The sequence below is a fragment of the Hemitrygon akajei genome, chromosome 1 (genome assembly GCF_048418815.1).
Source record: "Hemitrygon akajei chromosome 1, sHemAka1.3, whole genome shotgun sequence".
Classification (NCBI taxonomy): domain Eukaryota; kingdom Metazoa; phylum Chordata; class Chondrichthyes; order Myliobatiformes; family Dasyatidae; genus Hemitrygon; species Hemitrygon akajei.
The window spans coordinates 120,536,000-120,558,915 of NC_133124.1; the positions used below are offsets into that span (position 1 = coordinate 120,536,000).

Consider the following 22,916-nt stretch of genomic DNA (forward strand, 5'->3'; position numbering starts at 1 on the left):
AGACTGTTGCAAGAAACATAACGTTGGTATAGTAGGTGATTTTAAATTTCCACATATTGACTGAGACTCCCATATTGTAAGAGGATTTGATGGCATAGAGTTTGTCAAATGTGTTCAGGAACGTCTCAATCGGTACATAGAGGTCCCAATGAAAGAGCATGTGATACTTGATCTGCTGTTAGGAGTGAGTCAGGGCAGGTGACAGAAGTTTGTGTAGGGGAACACTTTGCATCTAGTGATCATAAAGTGATTAGTTTCAAAGTAAATATGGAAAGGGATGGGTCTGGTCCTCAAGCTGAGATTCTAAATTGGAGAAAGGCCAATTTTGCTGGTATCAGAAATGATCTGGCAAGTGTGGGTTCGGACAGGCTGTTTTCTGGCATAGGTGTACTTGGTAAGTGGGAGGACTTCAAAAATAAAATTTTGAGAGTTCTAATCTTGTATGTGCCTTTCAGAATAAAAGGTAAAGACAACAAGTTTAGAGAACCTTGGTTTTCACGAGATATTGAGGCACTGGTTAAGAAAAATGTGAGGTGCATTGCAAGTATTGGTAGGTAGGAATAAACTAGGTATTCCTGGAGTATAAAAAAAATCCAAGAGAACACTTAAAGAAATCAAGAAGACTCGAGATTGCCCTAGCAGACAAGGTGAAGGAGAATCGTCAGGAAGCAAAAGGATTGCAAAGGAGAAGGTTAAGGGTGAAAGGTGAAAAGTTTAAGAGTAATATGATGGGAAACTTCTTCACTCAGAGAGTCTTGAGGGTGTGGGACGAGCTGCCAGTGTAATTGGTGCATGCGACTTCGATTTAAACGTTTAAGAGAAGTCTGGGTGAGTGCATGAATAGTAGAGGTATGGATAGCTATGGTCCGGGGCAGCCCGATGGGACTAGACAGTTTAAGTGGTTCGCCATGGACTAGATGGGTCGAAGTGCCTGTTTCTATGCTGTACTTTTCTATGACTCTGACGGTCTGGGTAATGAGATTTCTGCTGGATTCAACTGAATAATAGCAGGTATCCAAGTTTTGGCACTTCAGTAACCCAGAGTATGGTTAGCAGCCACTGTCCCTTTAAGACTCAGACTGCTAATTACTGCCTGCCATATTCCTTCATGGAAAGTCTATACTTAAAGAACTCGTGCTGTTCTCTCCTTTCCAGAAGAGCTCTTGGTGATGGCTCTACATTTTGTTGTCCCCAGAGAGAAAAAGCCATGGAGGACTACATCCAAGAAGCCCTGATGCAGGGTTTATTCAACTGTCCTCCTTTTGGGGCTGGTTTTTTCTTTGTCACCAAGAAGGATTGTGGACTAAGGCCTTGCATAGACCAGTGGTCCCCAACCAATGGGCCGCGGACCTCTGCCTTCTAATTTAGACACCTTTTTCCCATGGGGTCAAACTATGACTTTGGGAATTGGGAATTGTTGGCTGTTAAACTGGCACAGGAGGAATGGAGGCATTGGTTGGAATGGTCCAAACATCCATTTGTGATATGGACCAACCACAAAAATCATGCCTTCATTGAGGATGCAAAGAGGCTGAATTCTAGACAAGTACATTGGTCCGTGATAAGGAAGATGAACCTATTATTTATTATTACTTAGCACCCAGGATTAAAAACCAGATGTCCTCTCGACAGTTTGATGCACCTAGCAGGGAAGAGAATCCTTCAACTATAATTCTCAGCTCCAGAGTGTTGGTGCCCATGTGCTGAGCCGAAGAGCAAAATGGGACAGACCTGGGTAATGGTCCTCTCAGATGTAACTTTGTTCTCAAAGCTGTTCATTTGGAGGTGCTCAACTGGGGACACACTTCAAACCTGGCTAGGCACCCAGGGGTGGCTTGCACCCTAGAGTTCATCACAGGCCATTACTGGTAGCCAGGCATGACTAAAGATGTCTGGGAATATGACTTGGTGTGTGATATCTGCACATGAAATGAAGAACCCTGAGCACAGCTTCAAAGTCTGCTTCAGCCTCTCCCCATTTCTACTCACCTTTGGCACCACAATTCTATGGACTTAGTTACAAGTTTTCAAGCATCTTGGAGTAATATAGTAATCACGGTGGTCGTAGACTAATTCTCCAAGTCTGCCGCTTCGTACCCCTTCCCAAACTGCCATCAGCTTCAATGACCGCCAAGCTCATGTTACAGCACAACTTCAGGATTCATGGTTTCCCCCAGGACATTGTCTCTGAACATGGCTCCCTGTTTGCCTCTAGGTTTTGGAAGGCCTTTTGTGAGCTTACTAGGGCCTCTGCAGGTCTGTTGTATGGATTCCTTCTGCAGACCAATGTACAAACAGAGGTCAACTGGGACCTAGATTAGAACATACACATGTCTAGCCTCAGGGACCTCTACCACCTGGAGAGGCAACCTTATCTGGGCAGAGTTTACACACAACATATTTCAACATTTGTCAATTGGGATGTCTGCTTTTGAATGCCATTTCGGGAACCATCCTCCGCTGTTCCTGGAACAAGAAGTGGAGATAGGGATTCGATCAGCAGACCAACTGGTCCAGAGAAGTCACCAGGAGTAGGTTAAGAGAGAAGTTGTTGGTCAATTTGTGGCAGCAACAACAAGACCAGGCCAACTGCTGGAGAAGGCAAGGACAAACACTTCTTCCCAGTCAGCAGGCCTGGTTCTCAACTAGAGATTTCCCAGATGAATCCAGAAAATTGGCCCTTCATTACATCTGCCCAGTCTAAAACCTGTGACACATTAACCCAGTTACTCTTGAGCACTATGTGGATTTGTCCCTCATTCTGTGTGTCCCACCTCAAGCCCTTGAGTGCCCGCCCCTTGGCTCCAGTTCCTAAGCTACCTCCATCTCCCAGAATTGTTGAGGGACAACCCGCCTACACAATCTGGCGAGTTTTGGACACTTGCCTTGTTGGATGTAAAAGGCAGTACCTCATGGATTGTGGGGGGGATATGGCCGAGAAGAAAGAAGCTGGGTTCCTGGACCCTACCTAGATAGAGTACTTCCACCAGCACCATCTTGATTGCCCTGGGCTGTCAGGAGGCAGCTGTAGGAAAGGGGTTACAATCATGGTTCTGAGTGAACAGCGGCGGGCATCCGAGTTTCAGCACCCCAATTCGCCTGAGTATCGTTAGTTACCTCTTTCCCTTTAAGACTCAGACTGCCAATTATTACTTGCCACATTCCTTCATGGAAAGTCTGTATTTAACGGCCTCGTGCTGACCACTCAGCTCAATGGTAGGAGTTCCATTCCTCTTACTACTGTTTGTGATTTTTGCCTTTGGATTTCATTTGCTTATTTCAAGTCTGAGTTAATCCTAGATCTTACTCTGTATGGGTTCACCACCATCCGTAGCTCTCTTGCTACAGAGGGATTTTAGTAATGATTATTTCACTCCTAATTTCAGTTTCATTTTCCCACCCCTCCAGCTGCACCCCATCTCTGTTCCCTTCTCCCACCTGGTTCTATCCACCCATAGGTTTTGCCCATCCACACTTTTGTTCCATCTGCCATTCACCTCTCCCCTACTGATTGCCATTATTACCTCCTTGAGTTATCGGATTCCAGCACCGGTAGCTTTTTATGTTCTTCCTTATCACACTGCAGCAGCCGTCTTAAAATTGCTCCCACCTCATTCCACCTGCCACTCATTTTATTTTTTTCTCTTTGTCTGCCTCCATGTATCATCCACCTGCCACTGTTTTCCAACCCCACCCTGACTCTCCTCCTCTATTTGGCATAAATTGCCAGTCATCTTTCACCCCTCCTCAGTCCAACCAAAAGCTCAAGCTCCTGTCTCACCCCCTCACTCACCCCCTCCCTTTATATTAGCCGTTAGGCTTCTTTACTCTCAGCCAATATATCTGGGCTTAAACAGTGGAATAACTTTTTTTTCTTGTGTTTCTATCACTTTCTAAGTGGAAGTACCTTCTCTACACCAACCTTCACTTATCTGCCATTTTTTCTTTGGTTTCATTAATAATGGCATTTTGAATAAAGTATATGCCCCATTGTCTGATAACTTGACCCATATTGGCAGTCTATTTCCTTTAAAATATTTCATGCCAAGTAGATAGTTAGTCCACTACATCCATGCAAATACTACAGGCACCCTCAATCTGATGCCAACACAGTTGTGTTGCCAGTCTTTGTAGATTGCTAGAGTCGACACATAAAGCACTGGATGAACCAAATGAGTCATACAGTATCTACAGAGGGAAATGGACAATCAATGTTTTGGGTTGAGATCGTTAATGTGGACTGCCTAATCCACTGAGTTCTTTGCACTTTTTATGTAGCTTGGTATTCCACTATTTGTAGTCTCTTGGATTGTCTTAGGGTCTTTCTAGATGAAATATTTGATTGGAATTTGCAGTCAGCAAGGAAGCATCAGGTTTTTGTTTTCCGGTGAGCTTGAAAATTAAAATCAAATAAATTTTGTTATTTTAAATTCCAGTACATTTTGTAATGTCATCACAAACAAGAGAAAATCTGTTGATGCTCCTGGGACTCAATTACAATCCACACACAAAAAGTTGTCTTGTAAGATGTAGAGAATAGTTAAAATGTGGAATCTGCTATTAGAGTATTTTTAGATTCACTTTATATTTTTGTTAATGCACATGATTGAATGATCAGTTGAATTACAATAAAGTCAGGGTATCTTACAGTAAAGCCTGTTTGTAAATAGCAAAATTCATGCTGATTTTGCTGATTTTTCCTTGATGACAATGCAGAAGTCTGCAAAGAGTTCTGTCTCTGGAGATAACTGAATCACTGACAGCAACTTTGGGATATTCATATCAATATTATATTGTTAAAAAATCCTAAAGCTTCAGACAGTTTTACAGTCTAGCAACAATGAAGGCTCGGTAGTTTCAGGGATATTAACTTTATTAACTCAAGGCAAATAATCTCCAACACGCCAAGAGACATACAGGGAAAGAGAATGGAAATTGGCCCTTCCATTTCATGCTAAGCACTAAGCACCCATTGACAATAATCCTATTTAATCGACTTTTACTGTTTCATATTCCCATTGAACCCATCACTCACTCCCCAGCCTACCATTCACCAGCACACTAGCAGCAATTTACAGTAGCCAATCAATCTTTCAGCCTGCCTTTGAGATATGGGAGGAATCTAGAGCATGCACGGCCCCACACAGTCACAGAAAGCAAATGCAAACTCCACACAGGCAGCAGTCAAGGTCAGAACTGAACTACTATGCCCCCTGATAAATGCCACTATACTGATCTGGAAAAATTAACAGGGCAATAAAATATTTACTTTTTCATCACTTTTCTTTAACACTTTTGTTTATTAATTAATAAACAGTGCCTGGCATTAAATTATTTTTTATTGATCTAATGTATTTCAAAAATTATAAGATCCTAAAGTACTTAGAACCAGGGAAATATTCTTGAATTGTCATCGCGATAATGTAGTTAATTTGTACCCGAACAAATGCTCCCTAGAAGCAAAGTGCTAAGTTATCAAACAGTCCCATTTACTCATACTGGTTAACCAGTAAGAGTATATTGATGAAGACATTCTTGGAGTGATTGTGCATGCACTTCTACATAGCAAGATGTGTTCATTTGGTTACAGCATCAAAATCTGTTCAGTTGTGGCCGGGAAGAATTACATGACCAATTTGATTTTCAAACCATTTATCTAATTATCACTGAACACTTTTTAGTTTTGACCTGACCAACAATTCTACTAAGAAATGGTAGAATCATAAAGCATAGAAACAAGCCCTTTGACCCATCTAGTCTATGCCTGAACTATTACTCTGCATAGTCCCATCAACCTGCACCTGGATCATACCCCTCCTTATCTCTCCCATCCATGTGCATATCCAAATTTCTCTTAACTATTGAAATTGAGCCTGCATCTACCACGCCTGTTCCACACTCTTGCCACCTTCTGAATGAAGAAGTCCCCCACCACCCCCCTTCAGTGTTCCCTTTAAACATTTCACCTTTCACCCTTAACACATGACCTATAATTCTAATCTCACCAAGCCTCAGTGGAAAAACGTCTGCTTTCAGTTACCCTATCTATACCCTCATAATTTTGTATACTTCTATCAATCTCCCCTTATTCTCCTACGCTCCAGGGAATAAAGTCCTAACCTACTTAACCTTTAGCCCCAGGATCTCAACCCCAGCAACATCCTTGCAAATTTTCTCTGTACTCTTATTGATATCTTTCCTATAGATAGATGACTAGAACTGCATACAATACACAAAATTAGGCCTCTTTAATGTATTATATACAGTAACTTCAACGTAACATCCCAAATTCTGTACTCAATACTTCTATTTATGAAGGCCAGTGTGCCAAAAACACACTTTATGACTTATCGATCTGTGAAGTCATTTTAATGGATCTGTATTCCCAGATCTCTTTGTTCTACCACTCTCCTCACCGCCCTACCATTCAGTGTGTGTAAATCCTATCCTGATTTGTCCTCCCAAAGTGCAACATCTCACATTTGTCTGAACTAAATTCCATCTGCCAGCCAATTTTTCTACCTCTTTCAGATTCCACTTCAAGCTTTGATTGCCTTCCACACTGTCCACTACGCCCCCAATATTGGTGTCACCCTCAAATTTGCTGATTTAGTTTACCACATTATCATTCAGATTGTTGATATAGATGACAAATATCAATGGATCCAAGATAGATTCCTGTGGCACACCACAAGTTACATGCTCCAGTCAGAGATGCGACCATCTACAACTACTCTCTGTTTATGCAGTAAAGCCATTGTCAAATCATATTTACTACTGTATTGGGTTTGCTGATTGGAAAGATATAAACTCACAAGATCTTAAGCCTTATCCAATAATGATAGGTATGAGTATCCTCACTAAGGCGAGGTTATACTGTAACTACCCAATCTTCAAAGTCTAGTTCAATTCCCTGCTTATCCTCCTTGGTGATTTTAGCAGCCAATAACCACTATTTAAATGATGGGTTCCCCCCTCCTAACCAAGGAGGAGATACCTCCAGCTAACAAAATAGTTTAAACATAGTTCATACACATTTAAATTTAGATGAAAAAACAAATTTAAAACTCTGAGGATTTTATCTTGTAAAAGATTTCTAAATTGCAAATGCTTTCTAAAGCATAAAGGATTTCCAAAACTTAGGTACAATTCCTATAAGCTAAACGGACATACCAATGAGTTGCATGTGAATGAGCTGTCCATTGTGGAAATTGAAGGCAGGGGAATGGATTCCAGTTTTCCCTGTCTTTCTGTTATTCTTGACGTTCCTTGACCATTCCTAACAACTTTGACTGCTTTCTTACATTTATACTATTTTTTTGCCACATGGGTGACTTCACACACATGATAGCTTTTTCAAATACCTTTCACATAAATAGTCTAAAAACTTTTGGGGACAGATGTCTCATATACCGCAAATTAATGCTGTGAGAGGTGGCCCCCTGAGTCCACATGTCATCCAACTGTTAATAGATCAGCTATTCGATGTGCTAAATGATAGTATCAATCTGGTCTGCAAGCTTCCCTGATCTATATACAGGCCAATTAACAGACCCTCATTGTTTTACACTTCAACTAATTCCATGCTGTGGACCAGCATTCTGTGCTCTATAGACAGTACTGTTTATTTGCAAAGCTGTCCTTTAAACTACAGATTGATTATTGCTTGTACTTACGTTAAGCACTGAAGACTGGCTCCCGTTTACAACAAGTAGCGGAACAAAGAATATTATTTGGAAGTTTAAAGAATGTTTAGTTTTCCACAAGGGTCAGATGCTATATTAGAAAGCTGAACTTGGCAAAAAGAGCCACCTGGCCCTGAACAGTGAATATTCATCACATTGCCCTAAATATCAAGTGACAAAACCTTCCTGAACAACCTGCCTTGTGGGACCTTGTCAAAGGCCTTGCTAAGGTTGCTCACTGTTGGAAAATATACAGAAAGATATTGTGGATTTGATTAGGGTATTTTATAGAAGCCTTTTTTTCTACCAATGTGAGTGATTTCATGTTATTCTCTTTCCTCACCCAATCATTCGTCAATATCCCCTTAAAATATTTCTGAATTATTTGCCATTCAATTCCTTATTATCAGTGAATTCCAGATAGTTGATTGAGATTGTAAGCAGGATGGCCCAGCAATAATCCGTGTGTGCCAGTAGAATACATTTACCTTTTTATTGTCATGAAGGGCTCACACATTTTGATGTCAGTCATAAACAATCTTTATTACATGTCCCAGGACAACTGGAAAGTACAAGAAGTAACACAATATTCATCCTACAAGCAGCAGACTGAAAACCATAATGGTCTGTGGGCTACCAAAATCTGTGTTGATTTACTAAATTTTAGTTCTTTAAAGCAGAGGAAGCGCTATGTATTTCTCTGTGGTAGCTGTTATTGCAAAATTATTCCAATAGATGCCACTTGTATCTCTGTAAAAGGCTTCCCTTAAGGACTAGTCTTGAAGTCTAAATCCAGTCTTGAGGTGATGAACGTGGATTATTTTCCTTCAATTTTTATGTGAGCTTCATTGGCAATGCCTGCATTTAATGCCAATCCATAATTGCCCATGCAAGGAAAATGGTGAACGGTAGCAGTGGTGAAGGTATTACTATACTGTTGCTGGGTAGAGAAAAGAGTTAATAGTCAATATTTCAGGCTGAGATGAAAGGTCTTGGCCTAAAATCTCAACTGTTAATTCCTCTCCCTGGATGCTGTCTGACCTCTGAGTTCCTCCAGCATATTTTGTGTGTTAGGCAATTGTGCTGCACTGTGTAGATGGCACAGAATGGTATTGCCTAAAACAATCCAAAATGCTGGAAGAACTCAGCCAGTCATGTAGAAATGGTGGAAAGAAAAGACTTAGCAATGTATAGTGTCTGTGACCCTTCAGAACTACCATGCCTGTTGACACCAGTTAATAAATATTTGATCCTGGCAGTTCTTAGATGCTGGGCAGAATGAGGCCTAGATGGAGATGACAGTGTGCTACCTAAAAGCAAGAAGCTTGGTAGATGGAAGACTCAATCATGAAGTAAAGAGTGCTGGCTTTTTTGGCTTTTGGCTGATCTGCTGCAGAAGTCCTAACAAGATTAATGTCTTCGAAGCTAAAGGAAGTGGAGGAGCCCAGCATCGGCGTGCGTATCTCCTTGAGATGCAACCACTGAAGCAAAGTTGGCATAACTGAAATCCTGTCCTACGTGTAGTCTGAATGAAGGTTGCCATATGCCCTGTGGCAGACTGTGGTAATAGGTGACACCTATTACCACAGGTGTGACGGGCACTAACTCCCTCCACACCTTCCAGCAGGTTACATCGCCCCATGACCAGCACGCCACTAAAATTGATAATCCTGTGCTGTGCAAACCCACCATTACAAGTCCACTTATCTGCCTGCTACAGGGGAGGGCTAAAAGATGTGTGTATTCTCTAAAGCCACCCGCCTTGCTCGACCACCTAGTTATCCTCTAAGACACAGGCTGGTGATTGTTAGGATCAGAGGGAGTGGTGACACAATCCCAGAAGCAATCTTCCTTTTCCTCTACTGCCTTCTAGATCTGGAAGGAATGGTGAAAGTGGTTGCTTGGTGGGGGCACTGGTTCAACACAAATATCAAGCAGTGATGAGTCAAATGAGGACAAGGACGAGTGAGGAGAGGAATGATTGGTGATTTGACCAGAACTCCTGTTGAACAATTTCTCATATTTCACTCACTGCTATGAGTCTGACTCCCCACAATCCCCCCCCCCCCACCCCCGAAAGGATTCCTACACGGATCTCCTCAGCAGATAAGAACAAAAAAGACTGTGTATCTCCCTGTCCCTTGTGCTGGGAGATGGTTCATCCCAGTGGTGTGATGGGAGACACACTACAAAGACTGTTCCTCGTTGGAAGCCTCCAGATGGATCCGGATCTTCCTCACCAGTTATTTCCAAAGCTCTGGAAGGACAAGGGCATAGATGGGAAACACTGCTGTCAGGAAACGTAGCAGAGACTTGACCCAAAAGCAGAGCAGCGGAGAGAGCTTAGCAAAAATGATAACGTACTGATAATTTGCAAAATAACAAGTCACGAGGGTCATCAAAACAAGAGAGAACAGGTACTTCACTCGACAAGGCAACTGAAGGCTAAGAGAAACTGGTTGAGGCTGGCTGGTTTAATGGGTGAACAAGGTTTGTGGATGAGAGCTGGGTTCAAATAGACTGCAGGTGATGAATGGGAAGTGAGTGACAGGTGACTTCTATTAGCTGAGTGGAGACTGGCCGGTAGTTGCCTGTGTGGTCGTGACAAATGCTACTGACCAATGCTCTAACGTGACAAGTCTGAAAGTCTTTCACCGGTCCTTCCAGCACAAATGCCAGCTTCATTTCAGGTCTGCTTTCCTCTTAAGAGGGGCATGCTGCAATGTCTGGTGTTATGTCTGACAGAAGCCCCTCGATCTATTGGATGAGCTGATCCATTTTCCAGTCAGATTCCAGCTAGTTGTTCCTGCATAAATGAAAAGGAGAAACTAAAGTTATTATTCCTGCTTATCCCATTAATTGATGATATTGAAGGTCTCCCCAAATCCCTCACTCCATTCAAATTTTAACATAAATTTTATGATTGGAAATGTAAATTTCAACTCCACATGATTCAGTTGTCAATTAAACACCTTAAAATATATTATACTTGTTACAATCATAGTCATATGCTATCAACTTATCTATTACAATTTAAATATTTTGCTTGGAATCTTATTTAATTCAGGTTTTGATACCCATCTTGTTATCCCATTCAATCAGATAAAGCAATTAATGGGTTACAGGCTGCCTCCTTGCAGTGAACATAGTGAGGAGTGATGTCTGAAGCACAAATGGAGTGTGTGATATTTAAGTTAGCATTTCTGGACTCTGTTGTGTGACCACTAATGACGATCAAAAATTTAAAAGCCACTGAAAAGCTAAAGGGGGCCTTACTTACTAATAACCCTTAACTAACATTGAAAAGCAGAATAAAAGTCCTTGAACTCTTTTTGTTCTTTGCAAGCAAGCAAGATGGTCTGTCAAAGAGAGAGAGTACGTAGACTAAACACACACACACACACACACACACACACACACACACACACACACACACACACACACACACACACACACACACACACACACACACACACACACACACACACACACACACACACACACACACACACACACACACACACACAATAAATATATATATATATGGCTTTCAGGCATCCAGAATAGCTATAGCATACCTCTGGGTTTCTGTCTTTGAATATACTCTTTCTCATTTCTTCAATATCAGTCTCGGGCATCAAAGCTGAGTCATTTCCCGATTAATATCAGAAGCACATGTTCACTGCCTAATGTCAGTTTTATCTAAGTGACCAGTGTTAAAACACAAGACAAAAATAATGGCTTTTGCCACTCACAGTGCAGTGAATTGTTGTAAATGTAGGCCACTGATGTGTCTTGACTCAGAAGCTGCCGCTTCCTATTGGCTGCTACCAGAACTTGTGACATAGTGTATGACCTATTTCTAAAAGAGAAAGGCCTCAGGCAGCATACCAAGATGGGCTGTGCTGTTATCCTGGTTTTAATTACATATTAAAGAGGTACACTGTTTTCTTGAAACATTGCACTGGTTTCATATCACATTTTTAGAAGAAAGTGAAGTTATATTTGGATGTTGGTAGAATATAGTGAAAGATGGTAGACTGGAATGTTGTCCATTCACACATGTCAAATATGCATTGTAGTAAGGTATGTAATGACAACATCCCCCCACCCCACCCCCAGCCTCCTCTGAAAATCAGCTCCATTGAGTCAGTGAAAACAAACTTAACAACTGTGGTTCAATGGTCACTCACTGTGCATCTGGCACATACATCTGAGGAAAAGTCCCAACTTTAGTAATTCACATTTTTTTTATTGTAATTTTTAATTGTTATTAAACCATAAGACATCATATCAGATATAAGCCATTTGGCCTGTCAAGTCTGCTCTGGCATTCAATAGTCCTTATGTCGTCTGACCAATGCCTTATAAAGTCTCAGCATTCCATCCTTACTTTTATATTCTAGTTCACTCAATTTGAACAGTAACATTGCATTTGTTGTATTTATTACTGAATCGAACTGCACTCGGGCTCCCATGTCCCTTAACACTTCCGATTTCTGAATTTGCTCCCTATTTAGAATATAGTCTGTGTTTTTATTCCTTCCTTTGGAAATGTTGGTGTCAATAGCAAGGCCAGCATTGTAGTTAAGAAAGTGATGTGATTTCATATCCAGCTGCTGGTTTGCATTGACAGGTAGTTGTCCTGTGGATTAAAGGACCAGAGGGGGGAGATGCACCCAGTTCATTAATATTACAGTAGTGAACACAAAATCAGATTAATCAATTTTAATCCAAAAAGCAAAGTTCTGCAGATGTTGGAAATATGAAATAAGTTGCAATAAATTTTAACACATTCCTACCTTTTCAAGCCTGCAGGCATCTGGGCAGCTGGTAGATACCTTCTATCGACTGCACTCCACTGAAGAGAGATTCTTTGTTCCTCTGGACCTGGAGCTGTCCAATCAGGAGCTGAGCCTCATAGTGAAAAGAGCCGAGCAGTGGAGGGGGATTGACGGTGAGAGAAGGAAGGTGAGTATACACATAAACAGAGCTGCTGAATGCATTAGGGTGGGTAGCAAATTAACGTTTTAGCAATGGAGAAGAACATACTGTAGCTTTATTCCATTTGCGAACAGCTGAAGCTTAGTAGGCAGTTGAAACAACACATGTGCCCATCCCCTGCTCAAGAGCCACTTCATCAGAGTACTGGAGACCGAGGATCAATCCTAATTCAACCACATGGGCTTTGAAGGAGCCCTGGTTTCCTCCGTATCCCAAAAATGGCTATTGTAATTGGCCACTGTAAATCATTCTGGAGAGTAGAAGAATCTGGATGGAGTTGATGAGAATGTGGGATCAAAGTCAAAGTTGAGTTTATTGTTGCATTGGAATGAAAAATGGGATTAATAGACAATTAGTGTAAATAATTGTGGCTTTTATTGTTGGCCTTTATTTTAATAGCTATAGAGTACAAAGTTAAGTCTTACTGTAGCTGTGCAGGTTGTTGAGATATACATGCAGACTTGGACTTTTTCAAGGGTTTGGGGTCTTTTCATTGAAGGCAATTCAGCAAAAGTTCTTGAGGTTGGGCCTCGAGAATAGGTTGGGCCTGTTTAGATTGGAGCATAGGTGAATAAGGAGCAACCTCATTGAAGCATAAAAGATCCTGAGGCATCCAATAAGATGAGAGAATAATTCCCCTCATGGAGATAATAATGAACTAGTGGTCGACCATTTAGAATTGAGAGTAGAAAGTTATGAACCTTTGGAATTCTCAATCTAGCCCAGCTGTGGAGATAGAGTCATTAAATATATTGGAACTGAGATACGCAGAGTTTTGGACTATAGGGAAATGGTAATGGGAAACAGGCAAGAGGGAGTTGAGGCTATGATCATATTGAATGGTTGAGCATTCTCGCTGGGCTGTAAGACCTACACTTGCCCTTATTTTCCATTATCTTATGAATGGTTATTCAGACCATCTTCAGAGCATCTCAGTGATCGATGGTTCACCTCCACCCAGAGGCAGGCCTATTGAAACTATGTGTTTTCTCTAGCTACAGTGTGATTTTTGGAGATACTTTGCATTTATGCTACCACTCACCTGCCAATTCCATTGACAGTGTCCAGTGCTGCCAGCTTCCAAGCAAGGCCTGCGTTTTAGAGGATGCTTTGTTTGAGCCAACATTACATTCAAGGCAGGCTACACTCACGTGTTCATCAGCAGACCCTGAGAGCCAAGCTTGCTGTGCAGGATTACATCAACAGAGTCACATCTTTACTGAGCCCCCAAATGGGCTTCTCACTATTTCCTCCCACAGTCTGTGAAGGCCAATTCCAGACTATCTTTCTCGGGTCCATTTGTTGTTGGAACTTCAGGCAGAAAAGGGTATCCAGATAGTAGATGGGACTACGTCACTGCTTGCTGTAGCAATGGCTTTTCCAAGATTGAAACAAGTTGCAAGAAGTTGTGAACGCTGCCTAGTCCATCACACAAACCAGCCACCCCTCCATTGAGTCTGCGTGCACTTTCAGCTAACACCATCAAGGATCCTTTCATTTCTGGTTATTCCCTCTCCCCCCCCCCCCCCAACACCTCCAATCAGACAAATTCCACAAAAATTCAGAGGAAGTAATGTCAAGTTAACATACAGCTTCTATGAGATGGTGGTGGACTTTAGGAGATCTAGGCCTCATATGGAGCCAGTGATCATTAATGGAGAATGTGTGGAGCAGGTTAAGACCTACAAGTATCTGGGAGTACAGTTGGACGAGAAGCTAGACTGGACTGCCAACACAGATGTCTTGTGCAGGAAGGCACAGAGTCGACTGTACTTCCTTAGAAGGTTGGCGTCATTCAATGTCTGCAGTGAGATGCTGATGATGTTCTATAGGTCAGTTGTTGAGAGCGCCCTCTTCTTTGTGGTGGCGTGTTGGGGAGGAAGCATTAAGAAGAAGGACGCCTCACGTCTTAATAAGCTGATAAGGAAGGCGGGCTCTGTCGTGGGCAAAGTACTGGAGAGTTTAACATCGGTAGCTGAGCGAAGGGCGCTGAGTAGGCTACGGTCAATTATGGAAAACCCTGAACATCCTCTACATAGCACCATCCAGAGACAGAGAAGCAGTTTCAGCGACAGGTTACTGTTGATGCAATGCTCCTCAGACAGGATGAAGAGGTCAATACTCCCCAATGCCATTAGGCTTTACAATTCAACTGCCAGGACTTAAGAACTTTTTTTTTTTTTTTTTTTTTTTTAAAAAGCTATTATTAATGCTTTTTGAGTTAGTGATTTAGATGCATATCATATTATTACTGAGTTAAGTATTGTATGTAAGGAGTTTTTGCTACAACAAGTGTATGGGACATTGGAAAAAATGTTGAATTTCCCCATGGGGATGAATAAAGTATCTATCTATCTATCTATCTATCTATCTATCTATCCTGCTGTTATAAGACTCTCAAATGGATCTAGTTTGTGATTAAAATAATCTCTTGATCTCTTGATACAGTTAACTGTATCATGGCCAGTTGCACTTTCATTTGCCTACAGGTGCTGCACTTTCTCTGTAACTCGATTCTGCATTCTATTTTCCTCTCCACTACCTCAGTGTACTTGTATATCAGAATCAGAATCAGGTTTATTATCACTGGCCGGTGACGTGAAATTTGTTAACTTAGCAGCAGCAGTTCAATGCAATGCGTAATCTAGCAGAGAGAGAGAAAAAAATAATAATACATAAAATAAAACATAATAAATAAACAAGTAAATCAGTTACATATATTGAATAGATTATTAAAAAATGTGCAAAAACAGAAATACTGTATATATTTTTTTAAAAGAGTAAGATAGTGTCCAAGGATTCAATGTCCATTTAGGAATCAGATGGCAGAGGAGAAGAAGCTGTTCCTGAATCGCTGAGTGTGTGCCTTCAGGCTTCTGTATCTCCTACCTGATGGTAACAGTGAAAAAAGGGCATGCCCTGGGTGCTGGAGGTCTATAATAATGGACACTGCCTTTCTGAGACACCACTCACTAACGATGTCTTGGCTGGTACCCAAGATGGAGCCGACTAGATTTACAACCCTCTGCAGCTTCTTTCTGTCCTGTGCAGTGCCCACCCCCCACCCCCCATACCAGACAATGATGCAGCCTGTCAGAATGCTCTCCACGGTACAACTATAGAAATTTTTGAGTGTATTTGTTGACTTGCCAAACCACTTCAAACTCCTAATAAAGTATAGCCGCTGTCTTGCCTTTTTCATGACTACATCAGTGCGTTGGGACCAGGTTAGATCCTCAGAGATCTTGACACCCAGGAACTTGAAGCTGCTCACCCTTTCCACTTCTGATCCCTCTATGAGGATTGGTATGTGTTCCTTCATCTTACCCTTCCTGAAGTCCACAATCAGCTCTTCCATCCTTACTGACATTGAGTGCCAGGTTGTTGCTGCAGCACCATTCCACTAGTTGGCATATCTCACTCCTGTATGCCCTCTCATCACCACCTGAGATTCTACCAAGGATGGTTGTATCGTCAACAAATTTATAGATGGTATTTGAGCTATGCCTAGCCACACAGTCATGTGTATACAGAGAGTAGAGCAGTGGGCTAAGCACACACCCTTGAGGTGTGCCAGTGTTGATCGTCAGCAAGGAGGATATGTTATCACCAATCCACACAGATTGTGGTCTTCCGGTTAGGAAGTCGATGATCCATTTGCAGAGGGAGGTACAGAGGCCCAGGTTCTGCAACTTCTCAATTAGGATTGTAGGAATGATGGTATATGGAATAATCTATATTGAGGGCATGCAAATGAAAGTTCAAAGTTCAGAGTAAATTTATTATCAAAGTACATGTACGTCACCATATACAACCCTGAGATTCATTTTCTTGTGGGCATTCACAGTAAGTACAAGAAACAATATGGAGCCAATGCATCCAACAGGACAGACAGACAACTAATGTACAAAAGACAACAAACTGCAAATACAAAAATATAAATAATAATAATAATAATTACAATAAATAAATAAACAATAAATATCGAGAACATGAGTTGAAGAGTCCCTGAAAGTGAGTCCTTAGGTTGTGGGAACACTACAGTGATGGGGTGAGAGAAGTTGACTGAAGTTATTCCTTCCGGTTCAACAGCTTTTCACTGTACCTCAGTATACACCATGTGATAATTATAAATAAGTTAATAATTTAAGAGGTAGAGTTAAGCCATGATGGGAAGTTATTTGAGATGTGGGGAGTAGAACAGAATTAATGTCAGGGCTGAAACTCACTGGCCTCCCATGATTCACAAAAATTCACCATTACAGAGGGAAGCTATTTTCCCTGCTAGTCAAGAAGATGCATGGTAGCAGTAGATGACAGTGGCAGGACTGCAAGTAAAATATAAATCCATTTAAAATTCCAATTTACACATGATTTGGCTGTTGTTTTGACCACAGTTTAAAACCCATTTAATATTTCTCAGGTTACAGAAACATCACTGTTTCAATGGTTATAAAGTGCTTTGGGATGTCCTCAAAGGGGAAGTAAAAGTTCCAAGAGAAATGCAAGTCTTTTTTAAAAAAAAAACTCAGTGTATTTCTTAAAATTAGAAAGAAGCTTGTTCATTTGATTCTAGTGATACTGAGCATGTTTAAAAATAAAATTGGAGCATCATCTGCTTGCAAGGACGACACAGTCTAGAACTCAGTAAAAAGGAGAAAATTCAGTCCACGGTACTGGAATTGAGTACTTCTATCCTTTTGCTACTTCCCCGTGTAATAAAGACAGACTTGAGTTCAGTGCTGTAGTAATAGTCTTAACATTTTTGTTTTTTGAGGCATTTGTGGATATCCTTTCCAAAGATCAGCGTGGCATTGCTTAAATTGTTGTGTTCATGTGGTGAGATAAAACACGGCACCCAATTAAACTTTCAGATCAAACCAGAGCAGCTCGACATAGCCAGTTTTCTGTATTATTGCAGCAAATTAATTTTTGGTAACAATTTAGACTTCACAGGGAGTTCAGGAAACCTGATTGTTTTTGTTTTCTCTCTGTAGGCTTTTACCACTAGTTTACCAGACTGCTACCTGTATTCTGAGTACATTTCCTTAAGCAGAGATGAGCAAATTTTATCGTAGAATTTAACAACTTGTGCAAAAATAACTTGAAATGTGAAACACAGGCGTGTAACAGTTGAGCTTTGACAGCATTAGCTTTAATTAAGAAAAGTAACAAAATTGGGGAAAAAACAACCCAGGATTTGCTCAGTTTAATAATATCTACTAAATAAAATTTTCCGTCTAATCCACGTTAACTTATGTTTCAAAAAGTATGATCCAGTGTTTGAGATTTAATTATGATAGCTTGTCAATAATCTTGGACCTGCATTAAAAATAACTCTTCCTAGTTGTGGAAGTGATTTGCTTTTTTTTAATCATCACTGCCATTCCTCAAATAAGTGTTCCCCTATTACCACTCTGGCCTGTCAAACTGTAATGTGATATCTTCTTGAAGGCAGTGTGTTACTGCTTTCTGCTGCCTCGCTGCACAATATCACTATTCTTCCCATCTGCCAGTGACTTCTGTGTGTTTTACTTTCAGTAACACTGAGTTGTGAATACAACAAGGTGCCTCTGTAACTGGCAGATTTCAAGGGGGAGCTTTTGCAAATCTGATCTCATCATTTGATATGACATGTGCTGATTTAGCAGGGAAAATATCTCTCCTTGAAGGTGGATAGTATCAAAAGTGGAAGGAAATGCACTGGAAAATGTTGAAAAGGCTAGATTGGAATTCAAAGTAAAAACAGCAAAATCCATATTTTGAAATGGGTGAATTTGATGTTATTTGGAAGCTATTAATGGCTACACTTACGCTAAAATGAGTTTAGCAAAATGTGGTTCAAGTGGCTTGATGGTATTTGGATAATTCGTGACATTATTTCTACAGTTGCACTGTTTTTTAACTTCTAGAATATTAACATTTCCTGTCAGTCCACAATATAACAGCTAATAAATTGCAGATGTTCATGTGGAAAATATCAGAGCATGGAGACGCTTTCAAAATACACTTTGAAGCAAGGGAGATACAACCTTTTTGGTGACTTTAAAGATACTTTCTGTGTTCTATTTTGCCCGCGCATCATGGAAAAGAGGGGTACTCTCAGTTTGTTCAAATGGTATAGGGCCTGGCAGCATATTCACATCAGAATTGTTCGTTAGAATGCCTCAAAGTTGTATGGGAATTCATCCTTTTAGGGGCTGATTGTGGAGGAATAAAACCTCAGATGCAAATTCAGAGGAGTCATGGGCTGCATTGTCACCCTTGCTCCTGAATGAGTGGGTTAATTTAACCACAGGAGCTTTCCTGTGTGCCTTAACGTGGAGAAGTGAAGGAGATAGCGAAGTAGTTTGCTCTTTCTCCTATGTCAGAAAAAGAAGAAAGACATCCAGCAATTAGGGGAGTGCTTCGTTCAGCTGGCATGTTTAATAATGAACTTATAGTTACACAGTGCCTTTTAAGATTTGGCCCCATTTTAATTTTATAAAGATTCACAAACCAGCATTCAAATTAAAGTTGCATTAGAGATGGCGTGGCTTTAAAGCACACAGCGTTTATTTTAGGAAACAAAATGAAATGCATTAAAGCCAAACCATGGTCTTTTACTTTGCAAGACCCCCTGGGGCTGATGGTATATCCTCAGCAAAAACAGAATCCGACTCTACTTATAATGCATGCAGGTTTCCGACAGCGCAATGCACAAAGAACAAAATATAATTTGCTTGGACTTTTAAATGTTCTCTTCTGTTTGATTCAGCTTGAAGAGTATAAATTATGAAGTCAAATATTTTTGGCAATAGATTTCTTAAAGCCATTTAAATTTTAGCATTAGAGGGATACTGATTGGGCAATTCATTCAACACCATTGCAATAATTCCTATAGCAACTTGTAAAATCTCTGCTTACCCATCTACAGAGATGTGAATGGTGCATTGTCATAACATGTTGTGTTTTAGCATAAGTTTGCTGCCAGCAGCCTACTAAAACATATTAGAATTTAAGTACTTTTGGCATCATGATGAAAATGCTTATTTGTTTCACTTCAGTCTCTTACACTAGGTTGAGGTGTGGTATTGTTCAAGACATCTGCCTTCTGTTTATAGTTTTTTTTATTCCTTTGCCCAGAATAAGGTCACTTTCTTCAGTCAAACAAGTCATCCTCCTATTAAACTAATTTGCCTACATGCAAATTTTGTCATTTTTACCTCATTAACTATTTATCATGGAATAAAAAAATTTATATTCATGAAGGAGAAGCCAGCAGCTTGATGGAGCGGGAACTAATATTTTGCAACTGTAATGATTTTTGCATCCTTAATTAGGTGGAATAAGGTTGATATGATTAGGTCAGGATGTAGTATTTTTCATTAAAAATACATTTCAGGCTCTGTATTCATAATATGTCCTTGCAATTAAAATAAAAGAGCAAATGTGATTCATTCTTTGCTCCTTGATTAATGCCAGAACTGTGTTGTTTCATTTCCAGCCTCTGCACAATACAGGTGTAGTCGTGAATATTTTGTTTCAGGTAAAGAACTCCAATCAATTCAAGTTCATAATGAACAGATTAATTATTTACAAGCAGCCAAGCTGAGGGATCTAATTAATTGTCTCATGTCACCCTTGTGATTATTGTTTCGGCTTTATTGAGGAGAGGAATAAGATTGTTGGTGGAGAGAATAGCAAATTTCCATAATGTTTCTGTAGATTTACAAACTGTTTTGTAGACTTTGTGGACAACGAGGGAAAGGCTATCTGTAATCTCTGTTGCAATTTATATGAAAGTTTGCTGACATGTGTTAATAGTAGCTGATTGCCCTCAAGATGTTTTCACAACAGAAATTTGTAAGTGCTACATCAAAGTTTCTTCAGTCAAATAGTTTTTTTCTCACATCCAGATAATTTGTGACCACAGGCAAATATTTGAAAATAAGGTGGATTGCGTTATTTTTTTGGACAAATCTACCATCAGTTAGATGGTCATAGATTGGCTTCCTAATGAAGAGTAAGCACTCCAGCTTCTTGCAATTTATATGCAAGAAATTCTTTCTTCATGATATGAAGAAGTTATTATATTCAGATCTATTCCATCCCGTGAAATCTGTCTTCCAGCAGAGCCTTTCCCCTGCATCCACTGAGGTTGCGATGATTCCGGAAAGAAACAAGAGCATGATTGTTGAGTCATTGTGCTTTCTCCAGTGTTGCACCCAACAGGCAACAGCTTCAGGTGGGTTGCCTGTTTTCCGAAAAATAGACAATGATTGCCAAGTTATTTCTTGCATAACAACTAATTTTAGTTCAGAATTATGCAATGATTCATGTTGTTGGAAATGACTTTAAATGCCTGTCACAATGTTGGATAGGTCAACAAATTCTATGAACAGCTAGCATTTTAAGAAAGCAATTTAATTGAAAACTAGCCTTAATTGAAATAATGATCCATGGATTTGGAATATGAATTAGTATATCCTGTAAATCCAGTTTATCAGGTAAATTTACTTGAAACAAAGCTAATGTTTACATTGCTTCCTTTCTCTGGGTGAGTTTCATTTTGAATTGGCACTGTCTTGTATGTAAGTGATTCTTCACTGTTCAGTAAACAATCCATCCTAGAAATAGAAGGAACATCTCTGGAAATAAAGCATTATCATTAGTGCTGTCCTTTTAAAATTCATCATGTTGACCTACATGGAACAGAATTTTGAAGGCAGTGCACAGTGTGCTGACACTATTTTCTGATGCCTTTAACAGTATTGTAGCAGGATGAACTTTTGAGTAGCCTTGCGTTGTTTATTGATGTAGTCTTCTATCCCTCATTTTCTCTGTGTTGCAGGGGAATGGGGAGCAAAACAGATAAATTCAGCTTTCTTTTGCAGAAGTTTTAAATGAAAACTGATTGAGATGAGAGTAAAGGTTATCAAACAGTGTAATAATGAGGGGGCAAGCTATCTTCTAGAAATGTAGCACAACGAACTAAATTTTAAAAAAAGAATAAAAAGTGTACACTGAGTTACTGACTTCCTTCTATATAAACTATTTCCAGTACAACATAATGCAGTGAAGCATATCATTGGGATGTAATAACAGAGGAACAGGTCAACCAACTCTCAGCTATTGTTACTGATTATGTGTCTCTTCACCCAATTCAATGAAGTTTAATCTTCGTTGTAAACTGTTCTGGTCGCAGAATAAATGCTATATTTCGACGTGTTTCTAAATCTGATATTTATCTATAATTTCTTTTTCAGTTTTTCATCTTGAATTTTCACTTTCCTGTTTTTGTTTCAGTGCTGCAGCCCCATTGCATGTTATAAAACGCCGTCCAAATGCATTTTTGTCTCATCATATTACCTCGAGAGCCAGCCCAGCGTACTGAAATGATGCTTCCCTCTCCGCATTTCCTGAAACTCGTTTCTCGTTCAACAGGCTTCAAGCAAATGCTTATTTTTTTTTTAGCAGAAAATAATGAACCATGAGAACCAGCAGCTGAACAGGCGTCCAAATGTGTTAAATTGAAATATACAATATTGGTGACTAGTGATGCCTGTCTAAATATCTACTGGTTACTTTGGAATGGTGTTGTCATTCATATAAAATCAAGGCAGAGTCTCCTAAGTGTTGCTGCACTGTTTCCCTTTCAACATTCGAATGATTAGGTATGTTTGACTGTGCTTTATTTTAAACGCTCTTCAAAAAAAATATTTTCCTTTCCAGTCACAGGCATGTGAGGCAACGTTTAATTTTAAATGCGCCGGGCATCCAAGCTGGAAATATTTCTCAAATGTGGCCGACTCTCAAGCTATTTTTTTTTGTTGCAGCAACAGCTCCTGCCTGGGATATGCTTTTCTTTACTCCAAGTCAAGACTGGAGCCGGCAGGGGGAATACTGAGAGCCCTGGCGTTGTTTGTAGTGAGCTTGTTCTCTCTTTTTTTGCAGTAAAGTACATTTGAGCAGGCTGACGGGCCTCAAAACCAGAGGATTAGTTGCAGAATTTAATGTGGGTGAAGCCTGCTGTCCATCTTGAAGGCCAGGCCACTCTATAAGAATGACACATAAATAACCTATTATGTCCCCCACCCATGGAAATTCAAATGCACCTGTCAAATTGATAAAGCACTCGCCCAGAGGGAAGCATTGTTTACATTTTCACTCTAGTCTTCTGAAAAGTGAGATCCTAATTATTTTTTCTTCCCTCAGAAATTAATGCCGGGTGCGACTGAAGTGCAA

General features: G+C 40.2%; 1 protein-coding gene across 1 annotated transcript in view; it reads left to right on the top strand.

Moving 5' to 3' along the window:
* The window catches only part of ofcc1 (orofacial cleft 1 candidate 1), a 254,122-nt gene that overhangs the window by 123,566 nt on the left and 107,640 nt on the right, over positions 1–22,916 (top strand). Inside the window, exon 8 of the mRNA XM_073050909.1 lies at positions 12,497–12,656. Coding sequence (XP_072907010.1) covers positions 12,497–12,656 — 160 coding nt within the window. The remainder of the gene's footprint in view (positions 1–12,496; positions 12,657–22,916) is intronic.